We start from the raw sequence: 27,755 nt of genomic DNA on the forward strand, positions 1-27,755 counted from the left end.
TTTTTAAGAGATATCCTTTAGTAATCACAAGAGATAGGTATTCTTAGAAGTGAATGACTGCTCTATCCTATCTGCCAAACTGCTACCATCCTCTATTTGTGACTTATTTTTGTCCCTGTTTGACTTTGTAATTTCTCTTTTAAGATTTATTTGAAAGGAAGAGTTACAGAAAGAGCACTGCCCAAATGACTATGGCCAGGGCTGTAGAAGCCAGGTTCCTGGAATACCCTCTGGATCTCCCCTTATGGATGGCAGGGCCCAAGTACTTAGGTCATCTTCTGCTTTCTCAAGTGAATTAGCAGGGAGCTGGATGGGAAATGGGGCAGCCAGGACTCAATCCGGTGTTCACATGGGATGCTGATGTTGCAGGTGGTAGCTTAACCCTCTGCGCCATGATGCCAGCTCCTATAATCTTTAAATTATTTCTTGAAAAACAGAGAGAGAGAAAGAGATAGAGAAATCTTCCAACCGCTGGTTTACTTTCCAAATGCCCACATGGCTGGGGCTCAGCCAGGCCAAATCTAAGAAATGGGCTCTATTACCATCTCCCATCAGGTGGCAGAGACCCAAGCACTTGAGCCATCACTTGGTATTTACTATGTGGTGCATTAGCCCGGAGCTAGGATTGGGAGCTGAGCTGGGACTCAAACCAGGCACTCCCATGTGAGATGCAGGCATCCCAAGTGGCAGCTTAACTGTTACATCAAATGCCCACTCTTGTAATTTTTAAAAGGATAACAATGTAAAATGTTTGGGGTCTTTTGAAAGAGTAAATAGGGTAAATTCAAAATCTGTTTAAGTAAAAACTGTTTGTCAACTATAAGGAGCATTACTTCATTGCATTTTGTTACTTGCTGTCCTTTTTTAAATACAATAGGAAACTCTGCTTCTGATATCCCTTCCCTACCCACCCCCCCACCAAAATCCACAAACTAAAACTTGCTATGGTCAGTAAGGGAGGGAACCTGGGGAAAAGGAGAGCAGATTTTGTGGGTGCTGAACCCCTGGGTCCCACAGATCCTTCCTCATTGAGGCAGTAGCACCCCCATGGCCTGGCACATTCCTCCTGCCACCTGCTCTCCCACAAATGCTACTGTTTTCTGAATTCCTGCCTATTTCTTGTCCTCTGGAGACTGGCATGCATTTAGGAGAAAGCATGATATTGGGCAAAACTGACATACCTCATAAAGAGTTGCATGAGCAGAGACATGCAAATGTTGAAAATGCTTTCATTTCTAACATTTCTTAAACCAATACAAAGCTTAGACTAGAGGCCACTATCTACACAGGGAATGGAGAATATTTTGTAGAGCAATAATTTTATGTTAGACTTTGTAAGGGCAAGAATTAGTCTTTTTTTTTTTTTTTTTTTTTTTTTTTTTTTTTTTTGACAGGCAGAGTGGACAGTGAGAGAGACAGAGACAGAGAGAAAGGTCTTCCTTTTGCCGTTGGTTCACTCTCCAACGGCCGCCGTGGCCGGCACACCACGCTGATCTGATGGCAGGAGCCAGGTGCTTCTCCTGGTCTCCCATGCGGGTGCAGGGCCCAAGCACTTGGGCCATCCTCCACTGCACTCCCGGGCCACAGCAGAGAGCTGGCCTGGAAGAGGGGCAACTGGGACAGAATCTGGCGCCCTAACCGGGACTAGAACCCAGTGTGCCGGCGCCGCAAGGCGGAGGATTAGCCTAGTGAGCCACAGCACCGGCCAAGAATTAGTCTTTTATGACCTCAGACATTTGTTTAACCCAGGGTTGAACACTTGCAGATTAGCAAGGCCTTGCTGACTGACATCTCAACCATCTGCTCCTGAAAGATTTTTCCATCATGCAAGTAACAGCTTTCTCTGACCACAGAAAAATGTTTAAATTGTGCGAAATGCTACTTAATTTTTTAATCCAAAGATAACTAAGAACTCATATCCTAAAATATCTTCTTATTCCATATTTATTGGTAATTATTACTTAAAAAAAAAAAAAACAAAGTAGTTTGCCATTTCCCCCTTCCTCTAGCCATCTCCAATTCAAGCAAATGGCCATGAGCCTCTCTATGGATGACAGATTTCTGCCAGCCCATGGAAGGCAAGTTCCTGTCCCCTCACTAAAGCCAGGGCCAGAGCTCATTTCTATGAGGTCAGGAACAACAGCCTAAGAGAGCAATCATCTCACTGGAATGGTCTCGGCCCTGACTTCTCTCTTGTCCGCTGCTCCCCTGCAGGGGAACCAGGATGCAAGACCCTCAGGGACATCTGATACTATTCTACCACTGAGAATGCAGGCAGAGTCCTCTGGCTCTCTGAGAAACAGCCATGAAGGACGGGAAAGGAGGTGGCCATGGTACAAAACCAGTCCCAGTGAAGCTGATGATAGCGCTTTAGATGCCCAGGCCTCTCCTTGCCAGACGGTTCACAACGGAAGGGGGCCTGATTAAACGGAGCCCCAGATCAGTTCATTCACAGAAGCCCCTCAAGCCTAAGGGTGGAACACATCTGCAAAGCCAGGGGGCCACCTGTCAGGAAGGCCCAAACGCGACCCATGTACTTCTCTAATTAAAGACTGTGATCCGACCACATGGCGACCGCCAGCAGCCTTGTTACTCCACCCCCATGCCTCCCTGGAGGGCATGAGTATTCTTTCCCTCAATGTCTTTTACATAGCGCGTGTAGCATTTATTACACCAATAATTAGACTGTTAGTGTATACGTGCTTGGCTGCATGACTTGGAGGCACAGTGGGTAAAAAGAAAGGGAACTACTGGACACTCTTATAAATAACTTCACCTCTGACAGCAGCCTGCACGCGACAGCCGATGGACTCAGTACAAAGTGCTAACAACAAAGGCAACGTGCGGCAGGCCAGGAAAGCAGGGCACAAACGCACCCGACCGAGCGCTGCGGAGCACGGCAGTGAAAGACTGACAGCTGTCTTCACAGACCTGAGCAAGGGAACACAAGCACTAGCATGAGCCGTGGCTGCAGTTAACCAAGCCCTCTGACAGATTCGAGCAGTTCAGCTACGCAGTCACCATCTCTCCTTGTCTGGGACGCCGCTGGTTCCCTGGCTGCCTGCCCCTCCTCCTCTCATACACTGGAAAGTGGGCTGGACGACAGGTAGGCCTGTGCACTCATTTTTGCTTCTAGGAGAGTCAGCTCTTGTGGGGGAGGGGGCAATGGGTATCTTTAAAGCTTGCCTGGCACTTCCAAACCTGCAGGAAGAAATGTCGTGGAGTATTTTCAGTGGCTGTGGAAATCCAGTTGACTCGAAGCTTTCTACTTCCCAGTTTTTAGAAATCCTCAGTTCGGAGCACTTCCACCTACCCTCCAGCCAAGCAGCAGTCCGGAGTAGCGTTTCTCGGTTACATTCACTTTGGAATGACTCCTAAGAATACACCCATCCAATATTTCAAAAGCTAGTCTGTACCTCTCAAACACCATTCTGCTCCATTACACTCTTTAAAATGTAAACTCAGAGAAAAGAGCTTGGCCCCTTTAAAGAGACATGTATATTTGTAAGGGAGTGAAAAGCCTGTTAGAGAGGTTAATGGATAATCTGGAAATTTGTTGCAAATGAAAACTTTACACTACCCTTTGATTTCAAAGTAGAATGAACAGAAATCTTCTGAATGGAAAACGAGTTTTAATTGTTTTTCAAAAAACCAACTGTTTCCTCTATTTCTGTTTTTGTGAAGAAAAGGAAGTCACTTAAAACAAGTAGGGCATTCCTTATGAGGTTTTGCGTGAGCACTGTACACAGGCTAGCAAAGTGAATTGATTAAAGGTGGAAGAAAACTAACCCATAGATCTGTGCACATTAAAATTAAGCCCTTAATGGGTGTGTGTGTGTGTGTGTGTGTGTGTATGAAATAAGACTTTCCAGCCACAAATAGATGTTCAGGATTAGATCAGGCCCCAAATGTCACTTTTGCTCGCTCAATGCGATCAACTGTGCACTGGGACGAACACGCCTGTGAGCCACACCTGAAAGGAAGGCTGCCCTTTGCCTGCAGAGGCCCATCCATGTCTGCTTCCACATCTTTCTGTTGTGGCGCAGGTACCTGCCGTGTCTTCAACAGCTGCCCAGCTGGAGAGCAGACCTTTGGCCTGACAGGACGCTGGCAGGCTCAGGTAGTTGGTTCTGTCTGTTTTTTAAAGTCAGACTTTGATTTCATTAAGATGGGTCTCCATGGTGTCGAATCACACAAGGCACTGTTGAGACCGAGTGAGTCAGGGCTGAGGAAAAAAGAAGTGTCCCCGGAACGGGGAGTATTTCACAGCCATCAAGGCGCAGCAGAGGAGCTCAGGAGAGAGACATGGCTGATGGTTTAAGGAAGTTGGTCTAGTTTTGAAAAACCCAATTTTCTCACTCTAAAAATTCTGGCAAAGCCTGTTATGTTTCCCTGTTTTTTTGGAAATAAATAAAAAAAATTTCTAGAGAAATTATCAACCACAACTGATAGGGATTTAGATGCCACTTTAAAAAACCTTGAATATGAGAAGTTTAAGGAAGATTTCATCTTAATAAAAATAAACCACTAGGCTTTTCAGGGAATTTGAAATTAGTTATCCTGATGCTAATTTCTGTGCCAGATATTTCACAACTTATCAAAAGTTGTTGTTCCTTCATGAACAATGAAAGGTATTCCACCCAAGTCCAAATTTGATTCTGAAAAGTTTTTTCTTTGAGTCTCATTCTTAGCACACCAGATTTACTGCTCTTTCAGATCCTTGGTTCCTGGCTAGGCCGCATGGACACCAGTATGGTGCATTAAGACCCTGCCCATTTGGGGCTGGTGCTGTGGCTTAGCAGGTAAAGCCACTACCTGCAGTGCCGGCATCCCATATGGGCACCAGTTTGAGACCTGGCTGCTTCACTTCCGATTCAGCTCTCTGCCATGGCCTGGGAAAGCAGGAGAAAATGGCCCAAATCTTTGGGCCTCTGCACCCACATGGGAGCTCCAGTTTGAGACCTGGCTGCTTCACTTCCGATTCAGCTCTCTGCCATGGCCTGGGAAAGCAGGAGAAAATGGCCCAAATCTTTGGGCCTCTGCACCCACAGAGGAAGCTCCTGGCTCACCTCCAACTGTTGCGGCCATTTGGAGTGTGAATCAGCAGATGAAAGACCTCTCTCTGCCTTTAAAATAAATAAATAGATTTTTTAAAAAACAAAAACACCCTGCACTGCCTGTGGGCTGTCAGCATGACGGCACTGGAGGGCTCCACCAGTCCACAGCCTGCCTGCAAGACCAGTGACCTCAGTACTTCCACAGAGCACACTGAAGGCACGCACTGGCTGCAAAGGGTCCACAGAAGCAAGCTCCTGTCTATGTGACCCAGGCTCTGGCGAGGCATCATAGGTTTTCATGTTCTACCCTTAGTAAAACCCAGGGAGGCACATGCTCTTTAAAGTTACTCCCGAGTCACCTATAAGCTACATATACATGCAGACAGGTATTTGTGGGTATGGAATCTATAACCAATAGTTGGATTTTGGAAAACTAGTCAAAAGGTAACAAATGCACTCAATAAAAGGCTAATTTAAGTAAGCTTAAATTTTAGACGTTTAAAATAGGCTTCACTTTAAAATAGGAAGGGGTAAATTCAGAAAGTATTACTTAAAACACTAGAATGTGGGGTAACGCTAACTTTGCTTAATTAATGATCCTGGCAATAATGTTAATAAGCCAGATATTTTATAAATTCTTAAAACTAGTTCTATGTCTTCTTGAACAATAAAAGATGTGTAAACTGTTGACTGAAATTCTAATTCGTTTAGCTTAAGGTATACCTGATGTTTTAGAAAAGCGTAAGTTAAGGCATTACCTTCTTATTCAGCTTAATTCCACTCTTCATTCTGCATTGAAAAAAAAATCCTTCCATGAAAACTCTACCATCTTATAATCTCTCCTTACTAAGAATCAGGATAGGGGCTGGCACTGTGGCACAGCGGGTAAAGCCGCTGCCTGCAGTGCTGGCATCCCATATGGGTGCCAGTTCAAGTCCCGGCTGCTCCACTTTCAATCCAGCTCTCTGCTATGGCCTGGGAAAGCAGTGGAAGATGGCCCAAATGCTTGGGCCCCTGCAACTGCATGAGAGACCTGGAGGAAGCTCCTGGCTTCGGATTGGCCAGCTCCGGCTGTTGCAGCCAGTTTGGGAGTCAACCATTGGAAGACCGACACCCCCCCCCCCTCTCTGTGCAACTCTGATTTTCAAATAAATAAATAAATCTTTTTTTAAAAAAAGAATCAGGATAATGATGTTGGCTGGATAGCTACTGTGCTTAAGACTCCTACTTATACTTCCTCTTCAGTCTTTGTCAGGCACACAGTGTTGAATCCTTTCTATTAGCCCTAAGAGTCAGCTAGTTGCAGACTGCCTCCCTATTATCATCCCACAGGTTCAGTTTCTTTTTTACCAGAATGAAGAGTAATTATTGCGTGGGGCAGACATGTAGCTTAGTAGTTAAAAAGCCCATGCTGCATATCAAAGTGCTTGGGTTCAATACCTGGCTCTGGCTCTGGCTCCCAACTCCAACTTCCTACTAATGCACACTCTGAGAGGCAGCAGTGATGGTTAGAGGAACTGGGTTCTTGCCACCCACATGGGAAATCTGGATTCAGTTCCAGCTCCCAGGTTCAGCCTAGACCAGTCCTGGTGATTACGGGCATGTGGAGAGAGAGCCAGCAGATGGGAGCTCTCTGTCTCTCTCTCTCAAGTAAGTAATTGTTAGGGTTAATCCTAGATACATTTTCCTCTCACTGTTGTCATTTCCACGTACAAGAGTTTTTCAACAAAGTTCATGGAAAAATGGAATTAAAAGATAAAAACATTTTGAAATCCATGCATAGTGTTTTCATAATATGCATTTTCCTTTTACAAGCATTCTCCAAAAAAGTTCATCACATAAAACTCACCATTTTAACCATTTTTCAGTGACTTAAGGTATTAAGTACATTCACATTGTTCTACTACCATCACCACCATCTCCAGGATTTTTTCCTTTTCCTAAAACAGAGCTCCATCAAACACTAATTCCTTATCTTCTCAATCCCCCGCCCTGGAAATCACCATTCTACTTTCTGTCTCTATGAACTTGACTCCACTTGCTTAGTGGAATCATATTTCTCCTTTTGTGTCTGGCTTCTTCCACTTAGCATGATGCTCTCAATGTTCCATGTTGTAGTACATATCTAAAGCATTTTCTTTTATTTCTCCTTTATGTTACAGGTGGGATATCATTGATTTAAAAACAATATGATGCGTAGAGGCAGGTAATGTTATCTAGGGATTTTTATTTCAGGAGAGAAAGGGACACACTGTGCTAGGGCCTTACGTGGATGCTATGAAGGCGACAGTGATGCAGAGGTAGAAACTAAGCACTTCACAGGGAACAGGGGGAAGGGCATCATCAGGCAACTCCCATCCCAAAATTCAGACTGGGCCTTCAGGGCTGAAGAGCTAAAGCAAGGAGACACCTGACAGAGAAGGGCACTGGATGCCCAAACTACCAACAGGAAGCTGGGAACTTTCCTCTGTGGAAAAGCTGAGAAGACAAGGTCAAGAGCCATGAAAACTGAGGCAGCTCCCAAGGAACATGGAACACGGAGAGGAAAACCATGGGTTCCCACGACTAGAGATAACTGTGATACTTGATTTTTGTTGATAACACAATAATGCTTCAGAAATCCAATCATCAATATCCATCAGCATTTAAAATTCGACAGCTGTGTATGTGGGTCAAGAAGGGTGTGGGCTCTGTAGCCCATGGGCCACCTGCAGGCATGTCAGTCCTGTGGAAGCAGCTGGGAGCACTAGGCTTAGGGGAAAAAGCTCATCTCAGAAGGACTACGGCCCTCCTGCCGGCCACTTCCAAGCCAATCTAAATGAGTGTAAGATCACTTTTATTTTGATTTTTAAACTTTTAGACCTCAGCCTGTCATTAACTGTGTACATGACCCAAGAAAAGTCTCTTAACAACTCCTTCCCTTGTGAGATGGAGAGAAAACATTTCCACCTTCAGGAGACATATGTTGAAGAGCAAAGAAAAAAGAATTTGAAGAACACAAAGTGCTACTAGCATGAGGGAAGAACTAGCAGACCTTGTACTTCAGCAACTCAACCTGCAATTGTCCAAGAGTGCAGACTGAGAGCCAGGTACAGGGGCTGGCGCTGAGGTGCAATGGGTTAAGCTGCCACATGGAAGCACAGGTTTGAGTCCCAGCTGCTCCAGTTCCAATCCAACTTTCTGCTAATATGCCTGGAAAGCAGCAGCAGATGGCCCAAGTACTTGGAACCCTGGCAGCCATGCAGGAGATTCAGACGGAGTGCTGGGCTCCCGGCTTTGGTCTTGCCCAGCCCTGGCTGTTATAGCCATTTGGAGAGTGAACCAGCAGATGGAATATTTCTCTCTCTCTCTCTCTCTCTCTCTCTCTCTGTCACTCTCTTTCAATTACGTAAATAAATCTCAAAAGACAGCCAAGCACATGCTAGGTGCCGGGGCTGGCGCAACAAAAAGGAGACTGTCCTAGCCCTACCCAGGCTAACCTCACCTTACCTGCTTCCTTAGCATTTCATGAGATGCCCACCCCTTTCCCACACACAGCTTCCCAGTGTATTTGGTAGATAAGTCCACAGTTTTCACCAGCCTTTCCCATACTTACATTGGATACATTATACAGTAAAAGAGACTGACAAAAATACATCATTGCTGCTGCTTCACTGTAGCTAAAATGAGATATTTTTAAATGTTAGTGGATTTCTTTCTCCCCTACCAATTTTAAATTTTTCAGAGGTTTGGGGCATACATTCTAGGGATAATATTCATGCCTGAGAAAATTTTCATGCATCACTTCTAAAAACAACTGCTGAATTATCTATAAATACTGATTTTTAGCTAACTACATACCTGTAATTTGGAACACATGGCTTGCTGTCCCTTTCTAAAAGCAACAGCTCTGCTTTGGTTTGCTGATTTGTAAATGATCAGTTTTCTAGATTTCTCATGTATTAACTATGTCTTCTCTTTCTATCAAGTTCTAAGCTCTCTTGTCTTACATAGTTTTTAAAACAGTCTTTAAAAAAAAAAACCACTTGTTTTGATGAGAGTGTTCTGTAAATATTTAACTTTGCCATTAATGAGTCACAAGTGGCCAGAGAAGTAAAAATCCTTATTCATCTCAAGCAGGAGAATGCTGGTGAATACTGCCTAAGGCACAAAACTGGTAAATGGGCAAATTTTCACTAACCTGAACAGTCAAATTGCGGCAGATGTTGAGATCTGAAGGGAAATAAATGCAAGGTTAGAAAAGCTAGGAAAGCAAGAAAAGCACAGATACCATTGAAAAAACCTGAAAAACGTGGGGACAAAATAAAGAGAGGATGTCTAAGCATTCACTTGATAGCACCATCCAAGAACTGACACAGTGTATTATTAGTAGACATCAGTAATTAACAAAGTATATGAAAAAACAACGCCTGGGTCCTACAGCAAAGTATACATGAAGTTTTCATTTTCAACTTGCAGACTTTAATATAATATATCAGATAAAAATAAGTCGGATTAAAAACGTTCAACTGCTGACTGCTCTTAAAGATATAGGCTGCAGAAATTCTTTTAGAGGCTTCAGAGGGCAACAGGAAGCTGTTATCTCAGCGCCTAATCACCCACTTCGCCCACAGACCACACTGGCCCTCTCCTCTGCAACAAGGCTGCCCTGAGTGCCCGTGCTGAACTCGCATGCATCATCACCGCCCAGCTCATTTTGTTGGCTTCAAAGAAAAGCTCACGTTTGAAAACTGCCTTATATACATATATACACATACACACACACACTGTTTCTTGAACTCTGTGGGAGAAATGACATCTCTTTTCCCCACTGCCTCCCCACACCTGGAATGCTGGAAGCACACCACAGGTGCTCAGGCAGGATCTGTCAGAGAAACTAACGCTTGAACAACAGTGGTCACGGAATGACATAACTTTGTCTAAGTCAATTCTGCCGGCACTCTTGCCCAGTGAGTCCTCTCTGAGCCGAAGGGTTCTTGTCAATTAGCAGGGGAATCTGTACTGGTGCTGTTTCCTCACGAAAGGCTACTACTGTGCATACTGAATCAGAAAATATACATGTAAGGCCAACATTCTCATATTCTTTGGTTAGTTCTCATAAAGTGAAACATTTCCAGCCCACATAATAGCAAAAACTTAAAGAAATGTATGCAGAGGTTATAGGAGTTCAACGGATTCGCACCACACAGTGAATCCCAGTTGGGTAAAGTCTGATACTTAGATTGATAAATTACACAAAGAAGTATCTTTGTGGCAAACGTATCTTACAGGCCTATTTTTGAATGAAAACTAGGAAAACAAAAATTACAGGAATTAGGAAATGTGGATGGAAAAACAACCTGATTACTTTTTAATTCTGCAAACTGTTAAAACACGGTGCACAGTTAATAAATGTCAAAGTAACAATCAACATGAAGATAAACAGAATAATAAACTGAAAACAAGAATACAAAGGAGAAAAAGAAAAAGGCAAAGGGTGAGTAAGTGAAATCTTTAACTCCTAATATTTAAGCTTTGAGGTCACAAAATTTTAAGTTCAGCTCTTCTCACCTGGCTGTAGTGCCAAGAAGACTGGGCTAGGGCAACTTCAATTATACAACTGCACATGAAGTCAACAGAAAACATTTCCAGAACTCCACAGCCACCGCCAACAGGGCTGGGGCCATGCAATGGGCCCCATGGCTTGGCGGCTGGCAGAGCCTCACAATGAGGGGGCAGACAGGACCCACAGCTTCAGCGGCCTGGCCCAGGATGCATGGCCCTGCAGTCTGCAGGATGCCACTGCACACCTCGCCTAATCAGCTCAACTCTGCCACACAACCACTTTGACCATGAGCTCCAAATATATCCACAAAAGACAGACCACAAGGCCAGTGCAACCGCCACTGGCACCTCTGGGAGAACTGGACTATGCCAGAATGGCAAAACAACCTCCTGGAGATGAGGGTGACCAGGCTTGGCTAAGAAAACAATTTCATTGCTTCATTTTGTCTACATTTACAATTTAGGTTACAATAAGCCTCCATTTATTTTGCGTGGGTATTCTTGGATGTTATACCTGGCTCTGCTGCTTTTGTAAATGTGACTTCTGGCAAGCGACTTAACTTTCTATGCTTTAGTTCCTTTAAATGTCTTGGAATGGGGGCGGAATACAGTGAAGTGATCGGTGCAATCTGTCACAGCTCCAAACTTACTGTTAAACTTTTTGGCACATTTTTGGATAGTTTCTTTAAAAGTCACACCTTGAAAAAAACCCAGGCTTGGGCCTTGGCTGTGCCATGTACTGGTCTTGCAACCCAGAGCAAGCCATCACCATTCCTAGCCTACAGGGAAGCACTGCTGATGCCCATCTCACAGGGTTGCCCCAAGACCCCAGGGAGCGACGATGTTTGTGGGAACTTCTTGGAAGCCAAGCATTAAATAAAAACATGGAAAATCTATGTGTTACATTTGTCTAATAAAAGCAGTTTGTGGTTTAAGGCAACCCCCTGCATAGCTTTGAGGACTGGGCAAGCAGAATGTTAAACTGTGCCCGGCAACCACCATGCTGCTGTTATCCTTGCAATGCTAATCCAAGAAAGAACCTGGTCCACTTAGCATGGAGGCCAGTGGTTGGGCTCCTCCATACTCAGCCTTTTTCCAATCTGTCATGAGGGCGTTAACCCTCTGATTACAAGCGAGCTAGATGGATACAGGATACCACAGGGATCTGGAACAGGGCAGGGGTGACAACATGAGCAGCAGGGGCCACCACATTGAGATGTGCATGACCCTTGAACTTTCCCTGGGTGCTGAAGTCTGCCTAACGGTGCAGGTATGTAACATGGCCCCTTGCCCCTTACACTCTGGAAGCCTCACAGTAAGTGATGAGAGCTTTTGCACAAATGCCAGAGAAAGCTGCAGTAGGCACAAGCCGGCACAAGTGTCTGCGGGATGGATTAGACACCAGAGCCACCTGGCAAATGTCTGGCAATAGCCAATGACCCTTCACATTTAAAATTTGGAAGATCTCAAATATTTTATCAAATAAAATGTGAGATCCTTCAAAACACAACGAATCCCTGGTGAAATGTATACATTCACAAGAGGGAAGGTACAGTTTCCCAACACACAAACTCTTTAGGGCACTCTCTCAAGCAACTAATGATCCACCAGGGGCCTCCCATAGTGACGCTAACACTCAGGCAGCTGACTTTCCCCATGTTCCAATAACAGCATTTACGTTAACCAAATGATAGGACAAACGCTGCTGTAAAATTTGTACATGTGTCCATTTCTGCTCTGTTGTACATAATCTTTATTGTATAAAAAAAAAAAAGAAGTCATATCTGGCCCATGTTCTGCTTATCGGGGGTTTGTATGGCCTCAATTTTCTCATATTTACAATGAACTAGAGATCAAAAAAGGAGACAGGGAGCAGCTGGAAATAAGGCTGCATGAAATCCTCTTATTCCCACTACAGCAGAACAAAGGCTCTGAGTTCTGGGACAGCTCAACATGGCCTTTGTACTCATTTCTGAGAGAACAGAAAAATGTGCAAGGCAAAGTAATCTTTGGTCCAGACCCAACATGGGTGAAAATGATAGCATCCCATCTTGGGTAACATGATGCAAGAACAGCAGAGTCCTTCATAAAAAGAACATGGGACTTAGATCCTGCGTCCAAATCCCAGCCCTAAGCATAACTCATGAATGACTCTGAAACAGCATACATTCACAGAATGGTTTCTTTAGCTCAAAAAGTGTTATTTATTACACTGTTGCTACACTCATCCTTGTGACAGTTATGTGAGGTTCCCTGCAAATGTTAGACACATGATCAGTGCTTGCCAACTGTCACCCGACTCCATCTGAGGACATCACACAGAGATGAGAAGATGTCTGCTCTTCCTGTTTGCAAGGCTCAGCACCCTGGGCTTGGGCTCGGAGCAGCGTCCCTGCCCTGACCAACAACGTGAACACAGGTTCTGTGGCTGGTGAGATCTACCAGCACATTCCAGGCCTGACTCATGGGGACATCTGCATTACTCAGAGCTAGATAACACCTCCTGAGATATCACATGCCCCGTTTATTGACTTGTTTGCCTCAAAATTACATTTCAAGCTTAAAAATGCAACTTGTTTCTTCTCAATTACAAGTGGACTTGGAGTCCTACTTACTGCCCTGGAAGCAGGCAAATGATTTATCTTTTAATCATAGCATCAGGTAAACAAGATCTTTCTATACAAGTTTCTTTTGAAAATTACTTATATCTTAGCATGAATTTCTTTGAAAAAGAGTCTCATGAACTTGTTTGTAACAGATTTCAATAAACTGGTCAGTCATCTTCTTGATAAGAGAACCACACACGTTTAAAACTGAAAAACTAAAACGACCCAATGATAGTCAAAGAACAGAGGTATCCAAATAGCTGATGTCCAGGGTGAGTTAACAGGGGGAAGATAGGTACACAACTGAAACCAAGTCATCACCCTTACAGTGAATACGGAGCCCTCCACGCTGGTAAGAAGTTACATCATTGCTATTCCTAGGCATTTATCGGTCACCTGACCGACCTGGCCCAGTGTTCAGTGCTCACCCAAAGCTAGGGAGAGGCAGGCAGTTAGCCTAGGGGTTAAGACACCTGCTAGGCACTGTGTTAGATGCTTGAGATCTATCACTGAACAAAACAAAGAAATCCTCACCCTCATGAATTGACAATCTAGCAGAAGTGTATACTCACACAGAGATAGCAAGCAACCATCATAAAAAAACAAGTAAATTATATAATATATTCGAATGTGTTAAGTGCTATGAAAAAAGAAAAAGTAGGGGCTGGTGTTGTATAGTAGGTAAAGCCGCCACCTGTGATGCCAGAATCCTATTTGGGCACTGGTTCAGTTCGAGTCCCTGCTGCTTCACTTCCAATCCAGCTCCCTACTGGTTTGCCTGGGAAAGTAGTGGAGGATAGCCCAAGTGTTTGGGTCCCTGTACCCACATGGGAGACCAGGAAGAAATTCCAGGCTCCTGGCTCTTGGCTTCGGCCTGGCCCAGCCCTGGTTATGGCAGCCATCTGGGGAATGAAGTAGGGGACGGAAGACCTCTCTTTCTGTAACTCTGCCTTTCAAATAAATAAATCTTTTTAAAATGAAAAAGTAGTGTGAAGGGGGCTAGGTTTCCAGGTAGTCAGGTAAGCCTCATTAAAAGGCGAACAAAGGGCAGGCTTTTGAGTTAGGATGCCCACAACAGAGTACCTCTGTTCAGTTCCTGGCTCAGATTTCTAGTTCTAGCTTCCTGCTACTGTGGACTCTGAGAGGCAGCAGGTGATGGCTCAAGTGACTAGGTTCCTGCCATCCACGTGGGAGGTCTGGACTGAGTTTCTAGAAGCCAGATTTAGCCTCCAGCCCAGTGCTTTTCTGGACATTTGGGGAATACATCAGTGGATGGGAGCACTCTCTCTCTTTCTCTATCTCTGCCCTGCAACAAACAAGCAAAATTTTAAAAATAAAGAATGGATAGCTACAGGTACATAGGTGGAACAGCTGCTGGTGTTGCACTGCACAGTTAGGATATTTCAAAATAGTGTGCTGTGTTATTATTATTATTATTTGATAGGCAGAGTTAGACAGTGAGAGAGAGACAGAAAAAAGGTCTTCCCTCCGTTGGTTCACCCCCAAAATGGCCACTACACCAGCATGCTGCGCCAATCCGAAGCCAGGAACCAGGTGCTTCCTCCTGGTCTTCCATGTGGTTGCAGGGCCCAAGCACTTGGGCCAGCCTCCACTGCCTTCCTGGGCCACAGCAGAGAGCTGGACTGGAAGAGCAGCAACCAGGCAGAACCAGTACTCCAACTGGGACTAGAACCTGGAGTGCCAGCGCCGCAGGCAGAGGATTAGCCTAGTGAGCCATGGCGCTGGCCAGTGTGTTATTTCAAAATAGCTAGAAGAGAGGATTTGTGAAGTTCTCACCACAAAGAAATGGCAAATGTTTGAGGGAGAGATATGCTAATTTCTGTAATTTGACATTACACAGTGTATACATGTATCCAAATATCACATTGTACCCCATAAATATGTATAATTATGAGTCAATATAAAAAATAAGCAAAAAAGGAAAATGGGGTGAAGAAAATTTAGACAAACTGTCAACTATCACTTGATATTGCATGTTTTAACTTAAATTTTAGAAGGTCAATGGCAGGAGCTGAGTGGGGTCAGGGCACAGGGAGAGCAGAGATCAGAGGTGGGAGGGGCTGCTGGAAGGACACTGGGAGCCATGGAAGGATTCTGAGCAGAGACTTTTGTTTCTGTGAGGAGAGCAGTGTCAAAGGGCAGGAGGAAGCAGGGAGGTGGGTTAGGAGGCTCTGGCCGTGGTCCGGGTTCAGGGCGGAGGCTGGGTTAAGGTGTCAGTAGTGAGGATGGGGCAGGTGGTCAGGCCCAGAATATGTTCTGAAAGGATGGCCACCAGGGTTTACTAACTGGACCAGGAGTATGCTTTGCAAGAAAGAGGAACTGGGGCCCACACTGGGGCATAGCAGGTCACTGCCGCAGTGTCCGCATCCCATAGGGACACTGGTTTGAGTCCCGGCTGCTCCACTTCCATTTCAGCTCCCTGCTGATGTGCTTGGAAAAGCAGCAGAGCATGGCCCATGTACTTGGGCCGCTGTATCCACGTAGGAGACCCAGCAGAAGTTCCAGGCTCTGGTCTGGCCTAGCTCCAGCCACTGCAGCCATCTGGGGAGTGAACCAGCAGATGGGAGATCTCTCTGTCTCTCCCTCTAACTAAATCTAGAAAAAGAAAAAAAAAAAGAGCAAGAAAGAAAAAGGTGCTGAGGATGAGGCTGAGGTCTGGGGCATGCTGAACTAGAGGGATGGAACAACCATATCTGGGGATATGAAGGGCTGAGACCACACCAAGTCCTACGAGGTAAGATCAGGACTTCAGCACCGCCTGCATTAAATTTAAAACACCTGTCAGTCATCCAAGCAGAGCTATTCAGTAGGTGAGGTGCTTGGATTTATCACAATTCTGGCAAGTCAGGAAAAAGGTCTGGGCTAGAAATACACACTTGGAGTCATAGGCATACATATGATGTTTGAACTTGGAGATGAGATGAAACCAGCAGTGGACTGCATGAAGCCAAAGATGACAGGGCAAGCCGTAAGACAGTCTGACCCTTGGAGGTCAGCAAGAAAAAAGAGCTACAACAAAGAAACAGAAGGAGCCAAGAGTGCTATGTCCTGGAAGCCAAGGAAAGGGGGACAAGGAAGAACCAAAAAGTGAACCTAGAAAACTAAACTTGCAGCACAAAGAGTGAGTCATAAAAGCTGAGCAGCTGCTCCCGGGAATGGCTGTTCAGAAATACAGGCCTCACCTGGACTGATCTCTAAGATGTGTCCCCTTACAATGGAGATTCTAAGTGGATGGGCCTAAAAGAAAAGTCACTTCCAGGAGGCATCTTCATTATAAAAAGTCAATTACTCTTCACATGACTTGCCCCATGTGAAGAGACAGACAGGTCTGGGCTTTATAACTGGCAAGGCCTTAAAGCCCACCTGATTATTATCAAGCCCCTTCTGTCACTTTGTATTTGCCTATCAAAGGGAAAACTTGCTCGTGGTTTAAACAGCACCTTTCTTAGGTCTTTAATAATGACTCTGTCCTTTGTTCTAGACCCTGTCTAGCCCACTTAGGGCCTCATTCATTTGTAATTATACCCTCTACTCTTTTTTTTTTTTTTTTTTTTTGACAGGCAGAGTGGACAGTGAGAGAGAGAGAGACAGAGAGAAAGGTCTTCCTTTACCGCTGGTTCACCCTCCAATGGCTGTTACAGTCGGAGCACTGTGGCCGGCACACCGTGCTGATCCGAAGCCAGGAACCAGGTGCTTCCTCCTGGTCTCCCATGCGGGTGCAGCGCCCAAGCACTTGGGCCATCCTCCACTGCACTCCCGGGCCACAGCAGAGAGCTGGACTGGAAGAGCAGCAACCGGGACAGAATCCGGCGTCCCAACCAGAACTAGAACCCAGAGTGCCAGCACCACAGGCAGAGGATTAGCCTATTGAGCCGCAGCGCCGGCCCATACCCTCTACTCTTACATCAATCACTCTTCTCCTGATCAGTGTGTATTGGTGGTCCTCTCCCCATCACTTAACGTTTGGTTATTCAGAATTTTTTCTATAGACAAACCCCTCCACCTGCAAGAGACACATGGCCTTTCTCCCAGTTTTGATTGGGATCCCTCTCCTCAGTAGTGATCTCAGGAACAGCTTTAGGCCACAACATTATCTCAACCAACTCCAAAAACAACTCCAATAGTTACAAGAGGAGGTCACTATGTCCATTAAGACCTCAGCTGATGCCATCTGAGGTCTCCAAAGCCATATCACCTAATAGGTGTGGTACTACAGACAGAAAGACCTTACCAGTGTTGTTAACATGTTAACCAACCAGGCCAGGTAAAACCACATCCATCATACAGTCTTCACTAGGGTCAAGAGACCCCCTCATTTCCTCTCCTCTAGGAAATCCTCTTATCACTTGGTTAATGCCACTCCTAGGACCACTGGCTGCTATTCTCACCCTGGATTTTATACTATCTTGTCTGTTTAAGTGTTTACAGGAGGTGATAATGGAAGGAACCAGAGCCTTCACCAACCAGTCGGTGGACCAAATGCTGCTACAGGGATATATACGTGGCTCCCCACCCAGGAGATTGCGGCTTGAGACATCAACCCGTGCCAGCAGAGAGTAACTGGTTGCCCCATGTCAGCTCTAAAAGACGGGTCACCATCCCTCCACCCCTCCTAGACTTTTGGGTTTGATGTAATTCCACACAATACTTCCTTTATAAAAAACAAAAGGGAAAAATGTTAGTAAAGTGGTGCCATCTTATCTGTGGTGCCATCTTGCACAGTAAGCTCCAGTCCTAAGCCCAGCCTGCTCACTAGATGTCAGGTGAGCAAACGGCCCAACCACAAGCGTCAGCTCCACCCCTACCCTAATGGGATTCATTGCTCCAATTTCCCTACTGAATGACACAGGACCTGTTTCCCACACACGTGCTCTCTTGATCTCTCTCCTTTCACCCTCTCTTGCCCTCTCCCTCCAGCCTGTCAGATTTCTCCAACCTGACCATAAACTTTTTTTTTTAAAGTCAATTACCAAAAGATAAAACATCAAACCTCGCTTTCGGAGTGAGTATGCATGGTCCATCTCAGATCATCACATACAATCTAATGAGTAACCAGGGGCAGGCGTTTGGTGTAGCAGTTAAGTTGTTGCTTAAGATGCCTACATTCCATACTGGACTGCCAGGTTTGAGTTCCTACCCCACTTCTGATCCAGCTCCCTGCTAATGCATCTGGGAAAGCAGAAGATGATGGCCCAAGTGCTTGGGTCCCAAATACCAGCATGGAAGACCTGGACTGAATTCTAGGCTCCTGACTTCAGCCTGGCCCAGCCATGGCTATTATAGACATTTGGGGAGTAAACCAGCAGATGAAAAATTTATCTCCGTTAGTCTCTGTCTCTCTGCTTTTCAAATAAAATGAAAAGGAAAAAAAATTTAATTTAAATAATAAGAGCTTGGAATGTTTAGCATAGGTATATAAATACTTCATTGTATTTCTGAGTCTCAAAGATGACAGACAGATGCTGAAAAATTAGTTTCCTGCCTGTTGAAGTGAAATGGACACTATGAGAAACAGTGACTTGATCAGCCCTTGTCCTGACTGTTGATGTACAACTTAATACTTTATCCCTTTTAGTATTTTTTTTGTTCTACTTAATACTATTGGTTGAACTCTGTAATTAGCACACAATTATTCTTAGGTGTTTAAATTTAAGTGAAAAGTGATCTCTGTTAAATATAAGAGAGGGAGAAGATGCACAATTTGGGAAAGCTCAAGCTGACTTGAGAAACATGCCAGGGGATTCCAACTCAATCCCATCAAGGTGGCATGTACCAATGCCATCTCACTAGTCCAAGTGATCAATTTCAGTTCATAATTGATAAACAAGACTAGTGTTTGCTAATACTAACTGATAGAATTAAAAAGGGAGAGAACGATCCAACATGGGAAGCGGGATACACAGCAGACTCATAGAATGGCAGATGTCCTAAACAGCACTCTGGCCTCAGAATCAGCCCTTAAGGCACTTGGATCTGGTTGAAGAGCCCATGAGAGTATTTTAGGCATGGAAAACCAAGACACTGTGGCAAAAACAAAAACAAAAAAACTAAATGAAAGATCTCTGTGAGTGAGATCCCAGTGGAAAGAACAGGTCATCAAAGAAGGAGGTACCTTTCTCTGAAGGGAGGAGAGAACTTCCACTTTGACTATGACCTTGTCTAAATAAGATCAAAGTCGGTGAACTCTAAAGGCTTCTATAGCCTTGGCAACTCATGACAAGAGCCTAGGGAGATTACTGATGCCATAAACAAGAGTGTCAATTTCTCAAGTCAACAACAGGAGTCACTGTGCATTTACTCCTCATGCAGGATCTCTGTCCTTAATGTGTTGTTCAATGTGAATTAATGCTATAATTAGTACTGAAACAGTATTTTACACTTTATGTTTCTGTGTGGGTGCAAACTGTTGAAATCTTTACTTAATATATACTAAATTGATCTTCTGTATATAAAGAGAATTGAAAATGAATCTTGATGTGAATGGAATGGGAGAGGGAGCGGGAGATGGGAGGGTTGCGGGTGGGAGGGAAGTTATGGGGGGGGAGCTATTGTAATCCATAAGTTGTACTTTGGAAATTAATATTTATTAAATAAAAGTTAAAAAAATTAGTTTCCTGGTTGATCAGGGATCCAGTTGTAACACAAACCTCATGCTGAAGGCCCAACTCCAATGCCAAGAAGTGTTTTCTAAACCACATTTCCAAATGGACATCATCTGTCTCTTTTGACTCCTCTGTAGCTCCTCTTTAAAACCACTCACTTGGCAATCACATAGTCTTAAAATTAATCCCAATTGTATGCTAGAACTGGGGTAGATGCTTTATATGTTTTCTTTAGGACTCACAAGTCAGCAAAATTGGGTTTACCTCTGCTTGCAGATGAAAAAACTGATGCTCAGAGAGGATGACCAAGGTCATGCAACTAGTTAAGGGACAAAAGCAGGACTGAAACCCAGATCTGTCTTACTTCTGAACCTTCATCTGGAAACCACTAGACAATGTTACCTTGTACTAATAATGATCAGTCACTATCTCTGTGACCTTGAGCAACCTATTGAACCTCTTTGTGCCTTAGTCTCTTCTCAACTTTGAAATAAGAATATACCACAGATGTTGCATTGTTGTGAAGATTAAATAAGAGAATTTTGAAAATGTTTTATAATCTATATCCACCTTACCAATTACACTTAATAGGTTCAGTAGGAACGGATCATCACCAGTGAAGTCTTTGGAAGATGTGAGCCATCTAAGGAGGAAACTCTTATTCCATTCCCGGAGGTCTGGGTTAAGAATCCATAATCCCAACATTAAATTACAACAAAGTGACAAATTCAGCACACCCACCAAAGATAAGAGTTAAACAGCCTGCATGGCATTTAACTCTCTGGTGTTTCCTCTACAATGAGGCTTTCAGTATCCTAAGAGTTTGAAAATGAAAATCCCAGGGGCCAGCGCTGTGGCAGAACAGATAAAGCCACCACCTGCAGTGCCAGCATCTCATATGGGCACCGGTTCAAGTCCTGGCTGCTCCTCTTCCCAACCAGCTCTCTGCTATGGCCTGGGAAAGCAGCTGAAGATGGCCCAAGCCCTTGGGCCCCTATACCCACATGGGAGTCCAGAAGAAGCTCCTGGCTCCTGGCTTTGGATCAGCACAGCTCTGGCCATTGTGGCCAATTGGGGAGTGAACCAGCGGATGGAAGACCTCCCTCCCGACCTCCCTCCTGACCTCTCTCTCTTTCTCTCTCTGTGTAACTCTGACTTTCAAATAAATAAATAACTCTTTTTTTAAAAAAAAGAAAATTCCAAATGAGAAATGCCAATATTTTGTAAGACAATTTGCCTAGAAAGAGGAAGAGCAGAAAAAAGGCACTGTTTGTGAACACAGACCTCACTGTTCTGTGCACTATCTGATTTACTGCCTCCTGAATACATCTGTATCTGAATCATTATTTACTCCTCGCCCATCAAGAAATTTGATTATCTTAAGAAAAAGACTATAACACATTCATCAAATTTCCTTAGGCACACACTCATTTTCACCCACAATAAGATGGTGGCATATCCAGGGAAGAAGTCCAACATGTTATTAAATAGGGCTAGAGTAGTTTAGTGTTGCTACCAGGTAGGCACGGTAGAAGGAACCATGCCCTGCTGTTGACTGACGTGATTCCTGGGAAATCCTCTACCAACTGTTAGTGATGGATCTGTTCCCAGTCTGTAAAATGAGGAATATTATTATTTATTTTGCCTCCTGCACAGGTTCACTGTAATGGTAAAGTGAAGTAGTTTGTGTGAACTTACTTTACAAATTGTAAATATAACGAGATAATCACTTACCACTTGCCTTTTGGTACATATCTGCTATTAGCAAAGCAGAGAGAGATACTGATTTCTCACTGTGTATTCAGTTTGCAGTGACAAAATTAAAAATAAAAAAATAATTTCTGCTCATCTTTGAGAAAGGACACAATAAATGTTTTCTTAACTACAAAAGCTGTGGAAGAGGTAGGTTGGTAAAGTTGATCCTCCCACAGTAGATTTATATCCCAACAAAAATTAGCCTCACATGGCTCAGACAGGGCTCCCTAAAAGCATGCAAATGGACTATCAGATCAGGATGTAGTCACTTACTATATGTGTGGCAGGACTCACACACTAGGTCATTTTACCTAGTACCTCAGAGAATGGAAAATGCCAAGTGGGAGTGGGCACTTAGCCTAGTGGTTACGATGTCCACGTCCACTTTGCAGTGCCTGGTTTGATTCCTGGCTCTGGTTCCTCATTCCAGCTTCCTGCCAATGCAGGCCTGAGGAAGCAGCAGTGACAGCTCAAGAATTGGGTTTCTGCCTCCGTTATGGGAGACCTGGATGAAGTGTGCAAATCCTGGCCCCAGTTCCAGCCAAGCACCAGCCACCGTGAAACACTTGGGAAGTGAACCACTGGATGGGAGCTGTTTCTCAAATAAAAAAAAAATTTTAAATGCCAACGGGCTCATAAATACTAAACCCTAGTCCTTCCCCATGTCTCCCTACTGGTCATACCAGTTGATTTTATTTATTTTTAAAAAAGATTTATTTATTGAGAGGCGGGTTACAGACAAAAGGCGGGGGCGGGGAGAGGTCTTGCTTTCTCTGGTTCATTCCCCAAATGGCTACAATGGCTGAAGCTGGGCTGATCTGAAGCTAGGAGCCATGAGCGTCTTCTGGGTCTCCCACATGAGTGCAGGAGACCAAGCACTTGGGCCATCTTCCAGTGCTTTCCCCCGTCATAAGCAGAAAGCTGGATAGGAAAAGGAGCAGCTGAGACACAAACCAGTACCCATATGGGATGCAAGCACCGCAGCAGAGGTTTAACCTACTAAGCCACAGAACTCCCCCGAGTTGATATTTTTTGAAGATTCATTCATTTATTTGAAAGACAGAGTGACAGGGCTGTAATGGGAGATCTTCCATCCACTGGTTCTCTCCCCAGATGGCCAAGGCTGGGTCAGGCCAAAGCCAGGAGCCTGAACTCCAGGCAGCAAGTAGCAGAAGCCCAAGTATTTGGGCCATCCTTGACTGCTTTCTCAAGTGCATTAGCAGGGAGCTGGATCAGAAGTGGAACAGTCAGGTTTTGAATCAGTACTATAATGTAGGATGCTGGTGGCTTAATCCACTGTGCTGGCCCCTTTCCATGTTGCTTTCTCAACTCCCCTGGCAAGAAGAAAAAAAGAACTGAGAAATCAAAATTATTCTTAGATACAGGATATGTCTACTGTCTCTTTATATTTCCTTGGCCTTTGGAAAATCTGAATTAAGCACAGCCACCCACTAAGGCTTGATGATTTACACATATTATTTATATAGAATATATAATACATAATTTATACATTAATATATAGTTTATATAATAAATATTTATATAAATATACACATATAAAATATATATCATATATATATATCTAAAAACTGCAATTGGTATACCAGCTGCCCATTTATATATTCACCCTTTGTGAGCCTAGTAATTCTTTAATTGCTTTCACCAACTTTCACCAAATGTTCAAAAGTAGACTGTAAACCAGAAAAAGTCCACATACGTAAACACACACACAAGAAAAATATTCTGGTATCACTTTTGTTCATCATTTATCAGCTATGTTGAACTATGAACACTGCTTTAACCACAAAAGTTAAGAGACAGAGAGAGAGAGACAGAGAGTGAGCACTACTGAGCAGATTTTGACAAGGCAAACACTCCAATCGCCCCTTATGGTCTCAGTACAAAGAGGCTGAGTTTTGCCTTTGAATTAGAAATAAACAATATAAATTGCTTGAGTACTTGAGATCATAATTTCCTAAGAAACATGAGCTTCTTCCCTCATTAAGAACATACTTAACATTTCTCATATGTTCCTCTGGGTGGAACTCCTATTTCCCCAGAAGGGTCCCATAAGTAGACGTAATGCTTCTTTGTGTTGAAGCCAATGGCTTTTTTGCCAATTACCTAATTTCAGCATACCCTGTTGAAAAATAATTACAATCACTGCATAGCTTTGCCCTTGATTAAAATTAGCAGGCCACTTCTAGAAAAAGTGATCTATTACATTGATGCAATTTGTTCCAAGATTTTAGCCTTCCTTTTTAAAAAAAAAAAAAAAGAGAGAGAAATTATCATTATTGCTTCATTTAGTAATCTGATGGATGTGCTAACTTTGTCCTTAGAGACCTTTAATTTCAAGAATCCACAAGGGAAATGTTTGGGGTCAGCTTCCACCTAATCTTGTTCTTCTAAGAAGTTTTCACATGTGGAATGAGAAATATCCACTACCCACAATGCTGGAGATGGGTACTCACCAAGTGAACGTAAGGCACAAAGTATCCAAAAAGTGCAATTGGTATTCCAGCTGCCCACACTGCATAAGCTGTCACCTTGAAGATGGCAAAATTGAAAATTTTTTTTGGAGGGCTGAACCTTCTCCTTGAAAAGAGGGAGAATCGGCTACTTTCACTCTCTTTTTCTTTGGCACTGGGAACAAGAGGTCGGTAAGTGAAACCAGCCAGAAAGAGAACAAACATGAAGATGCAGAGGACCCTCAGTGTGTAAAAGAGGCCCAGTTTATCGATCAGAACCCTTAAAAGCAAGGGTAGCAAAATTGTGAAGACACTGCTGCCAGCTGTGACAATGCCATTCACCAGTCCAAGGCGCTTCTTGAAATAGTGTCCCAAAATGACCAAGGAAGGCTGGTACGCAAAGGAGCAGCCGCAGGCAAATATGATCCCATAGGTAAGGTATAGAGGCTCGATGGAACTGTATAAGGACGAAAAAGATGGAGAGTGGCTTTCATTATTTGTCTCCTGTGCTTAGTGGAATAAAAATTACATAAAGTACAAGTGGGTTTCAGTTCATCAACATATGTTCCACAAATAAAATAAATCAAAAACAGAGGGGGGAACCGTAATAAATCAAGAATGCAGCACTAAAAATATTTTAATTTAATGTCGAAGTGTGAGAAATGACCACTAAGGACATCAGTGATTTTGATCCTCTTTCTCCTGCCATGGATTTCAGGTGAACCACACAGCTCTGGGCAGGAACTGTGCTCTTCACAGCTCGGAAACAAAAGTTGGTGCCAGGAAGGGCCTCAGTGAGATCAACAGTGATTAAACTGACAAACAAAAACCCTGGTCTCAAGAAAAGTTTCTAAGAAATTAGAGTTTAACTATGAGAAACCATTGCTTCCTGGAGTTTTCCCAGGTGCTGACTAAGCAATCTAGCACGAGAAAAACCTGCATTTGGTATTTTCTCCTGAAGGTTACGCACAGGGGAACAGTTGTGCCTCATTTTTGCTGGCCTAAGGGCTGCAGACTAACCTTCGCCCTGTACTGCGCTGTTCCAAGAGTTGTGCAAGATAACAAGAAATCATATTCTGATTGCAGAAAGGTTGAATTAAGTATTCATCATTAACGATACTATGTAAGCTTTACAGTTATGTCAGTCTCAAAATAATAGAGAATCAAAGAATTTTCCCACTTAACCAAAAACTTAACTGCACATCTCTTAGGAAAGTAAATGGTCCCATCATTACATTCTTTGAAACAATTTAGAGTAAAAGAAAGCTTAAAATTTTTGAACAGCCCAATTCAGAAGGTTATTTTTCAGTAGTAAAGGCAAATAATTTATTAGAAACTAACAGAGATAATGTTGGTTAATAATTACATTTTGGACAATAGTGCTAGTCTAGCAATATGTGGAGTAATCACAAGGAAACCTAGACTCTGATAAAACTCAGGCATGTTGGCAATGCCCTCTCTGAGCCGCATCCCTCTCTAATCCACAGCCAGCATTGACTGAACATCAGGCTCCAGTTACTTCTAGGTTTGACCAGATAAACCTCACACACCTTGCTCTGATCGCCTGCTAGGCATCAGGTATTTGCTGGGGGAAAAAACTGAAATGTGGTTCTGCTTTCAAATTACTCTTCAAGTTATTCTCCCTACAGAAACAAGACATCTATCCAAATACTAAGAATATAAAACAAAACATTTTCTGCATCAGTTCTCCCACATCGGTAGTGTTTCCGGACAACTGCAATTTATTTGTTTTTTTATTTAGAAATGTTAAGGGAATATCAAAAACCTATTATACCTTTCTGTGCTTTCTTCAAAGGATATATTAAAAAATCTTGAAACAGCATGATCATGCACATCAACTGCCACCCCGTCCTACCACCATGTTATAATGCTATCAGCTGTAAATCACCAGTGTTCTCCTGTGCATGCTGGTAAGTGTTAGGCACAGGCAGGACTGGCACTGTGTCTCCCTGCAGAGTAGAGTGCAGGAGCGGGGCGCTGTCATGGAACTCTCCCTGCTCTAGTTGTGTTTTCACTTGCAAATGACCTAGGTTGTTGCCGTTGAACAACTGAAGAAGTGCCCAGCAAATCAGCAAGGCTATGGGGTACCAATCATGTGTACCCGAGGGAGACCAGAGGTGCTGGAGAAGGAATTTACACCACACTTCCTCTTGCTCCAGTGCACCACTCTACAATGTGGTGAGCCTCTGGCTAGCATGTTGAAAACACAGAATGGAATAGAAAACACGAGAACATTACAAGCAGTAAGGTAAATCTGGTTTCAGAGTCTCTTTGGGAGAGGAGAGTCAAAATCTGAGTCACAACATAAAATACACTTTCTAAGTTTTTGCCTCAGTGGTTGAAAGTCTGAAAAACACCTCTTGTTACATGTATGTGTATTTTGCTTACCAAAATGAGGAAAAGGTTACACAGGTTTTCCACCTCTCAAGCCTCTCTCCAGACCACAGTCTGAGTGTCACTACATTCACTCCAGGTACTGAAAGGGATACCTGGAGGTCACCAGATCAAATAAACTATCTAATGAGGCATTTGTAGCACAATGTTGTATTGCTGGTAAGAAACAGCTACAAATAAATGATCTCAGAACCAACAGATTCTTATTGCAAATAAAATTTTTTTCTCAAAAAAAATTTAAGAAAAAGCATAAAAGTAAAGACAGAATATTTTCTATCAAGAAATAAATAAAATTTTCCAAAATCCAAATAGAAAAATTTAAGTTAGATGAATCAGATAATGAAAGAAAGAGGGTCATTTTGGAGCTCAGGAAGGGCTGGGGTGCACCATCAAATGAGTGTAACCAAAAACTGTTTATTAAATCCCAAGTATTTAAAAAATGAGTAAAGGTGGAATAAGAAATGCCAACTTTGACCCCCCCCCAACAACCTCAATAATGTTTTTCGACTACAGCAGCATGAAGACAGCTAAGGAAGGGAAAGAGACAGGAAAATGAAGATAAACCACTAACACAGAGACAGAGGATGGAAACAACCTGCAGAGGTTTTCTTGTTAATGATCTCCTCTGAGCCAGGGCTCCATATTAATCTAGTGCATCTCTAGTTGAGGACTGCTGTAACCACTCAGGAGAACGCGGGCGAGAGAGGTGTTTCATACAGGGCTGTGCCCATCAGCACATTTGCAGCTAGTCCCTCCTCAGTATACCACATCTTTTCTTATAGACACAGGGAAAGTACACTGGCATTAAGTATTATTGTAAGATGCATCTGACCATTTTGCCATGATGTTTGAAAATTTTAGGATTTTGTTTTAAGTACAAATTTCTCAACCTGACGTGGAACAAATAGCAGAATTTTTATCTTATGACTATAAATGTTTCATATCAAGCCTATAAACAGCCACTGTAAAACATCACTTATTGTATTACATTGGCCTCAGACTGAGCTGACCTAAGACTAAGTCTACTGTTTTGATAACTCACTATTATAACCTGAATTTTTAGGATTTTTTATGTGGGTAGAAAATGAACAAAAGGAGAAACATTTTTCTTGGCTCTAGGAAGCACATGTATCCTGACTGATGTAGAAGTTAGTTAGCATTACTCTGGCCTCAGAGTCAGCCCTTAAGGCATTCGGATCTGGCTAAAAAGCCCACGAGAGTTTCTCAGGCATGGAAAGCCAAGACACTGGCAAAAAATGACCTAAATGAAAGATCTCTGTGAGT

The 27,755-nt window shown here is 43.4% G+C and overlaps 1 protein-coding gene and 1 long non-coding RNA gene across 6 annotated transcripts in view; one reads left to right on the forward strand and one right to left on the reverse strand.

The window, feature by feature from the left end:
* SLC16A10 (solute carrier family 16 member 10) overlaps window positions 1-27,755 on the reverse strand; it is a 141,404-nt gene that overhangs the window by 24,230 nt on the left and 89,419 nt on the right. For 2 of the 4 annotated variants that reach the window (XR_007923205.3, XM_002714902.6), the window contains exon 3: window positions 24,060-24,513. Coding sequence is in view for 2 of the 4 variants with exons in the window: in XM_002714902.6 (XP_002714948.1) it covers window positions 24,060-24,513 (454 nt within the window). In the remaining 2 variants the exon portion in view is untranslated. Of the gene's footprint in view, window positions 1-9,237; window positions 9,270-18,570; window positions 22,920-24,059; window positions 24,514-27,755 lie in introns of those variants that run through there. The other 2 variants (XR_016234549.1, XM_089333798.1) reach the window with 2 other exon arrangements.
* Window positions 1,374-18,134, forward strand: LOC149126521 (uncharacterized). 2 transcript variants are annotated; one of them, XR_016234550.1, is made up of 2 exons: window positions 1,374-3,106; window positions 17,648-18,134. It is a non-coding gene; the product is annotated as an uncharacterized LOC149126521 (long non-coding RNA). The 2 variants fall into 2 exon arrangements; XR_016234551.1 differs by lacking the exon at window positions 17,648-18,134 and adding an exon at window positions 6,019-8,409.

The sequence above is a fragment of the Oryctolagus cuniculus genome, chromosome 5 (genome assembly GCF_051225735.1).
Source record: "Oryctolagus cuniculus isolate XC-2025 breed Fujian yellow rabbit chromosome 5, ASM5122573v1, whole genome shotgun sequence".
Lineage (NCBI taxonomy): Eukaryota > Metazoa > Chordata > Mammalia > Lagomorpha > Leporidae > Oryctolagus > Oryctolagus cuniculus.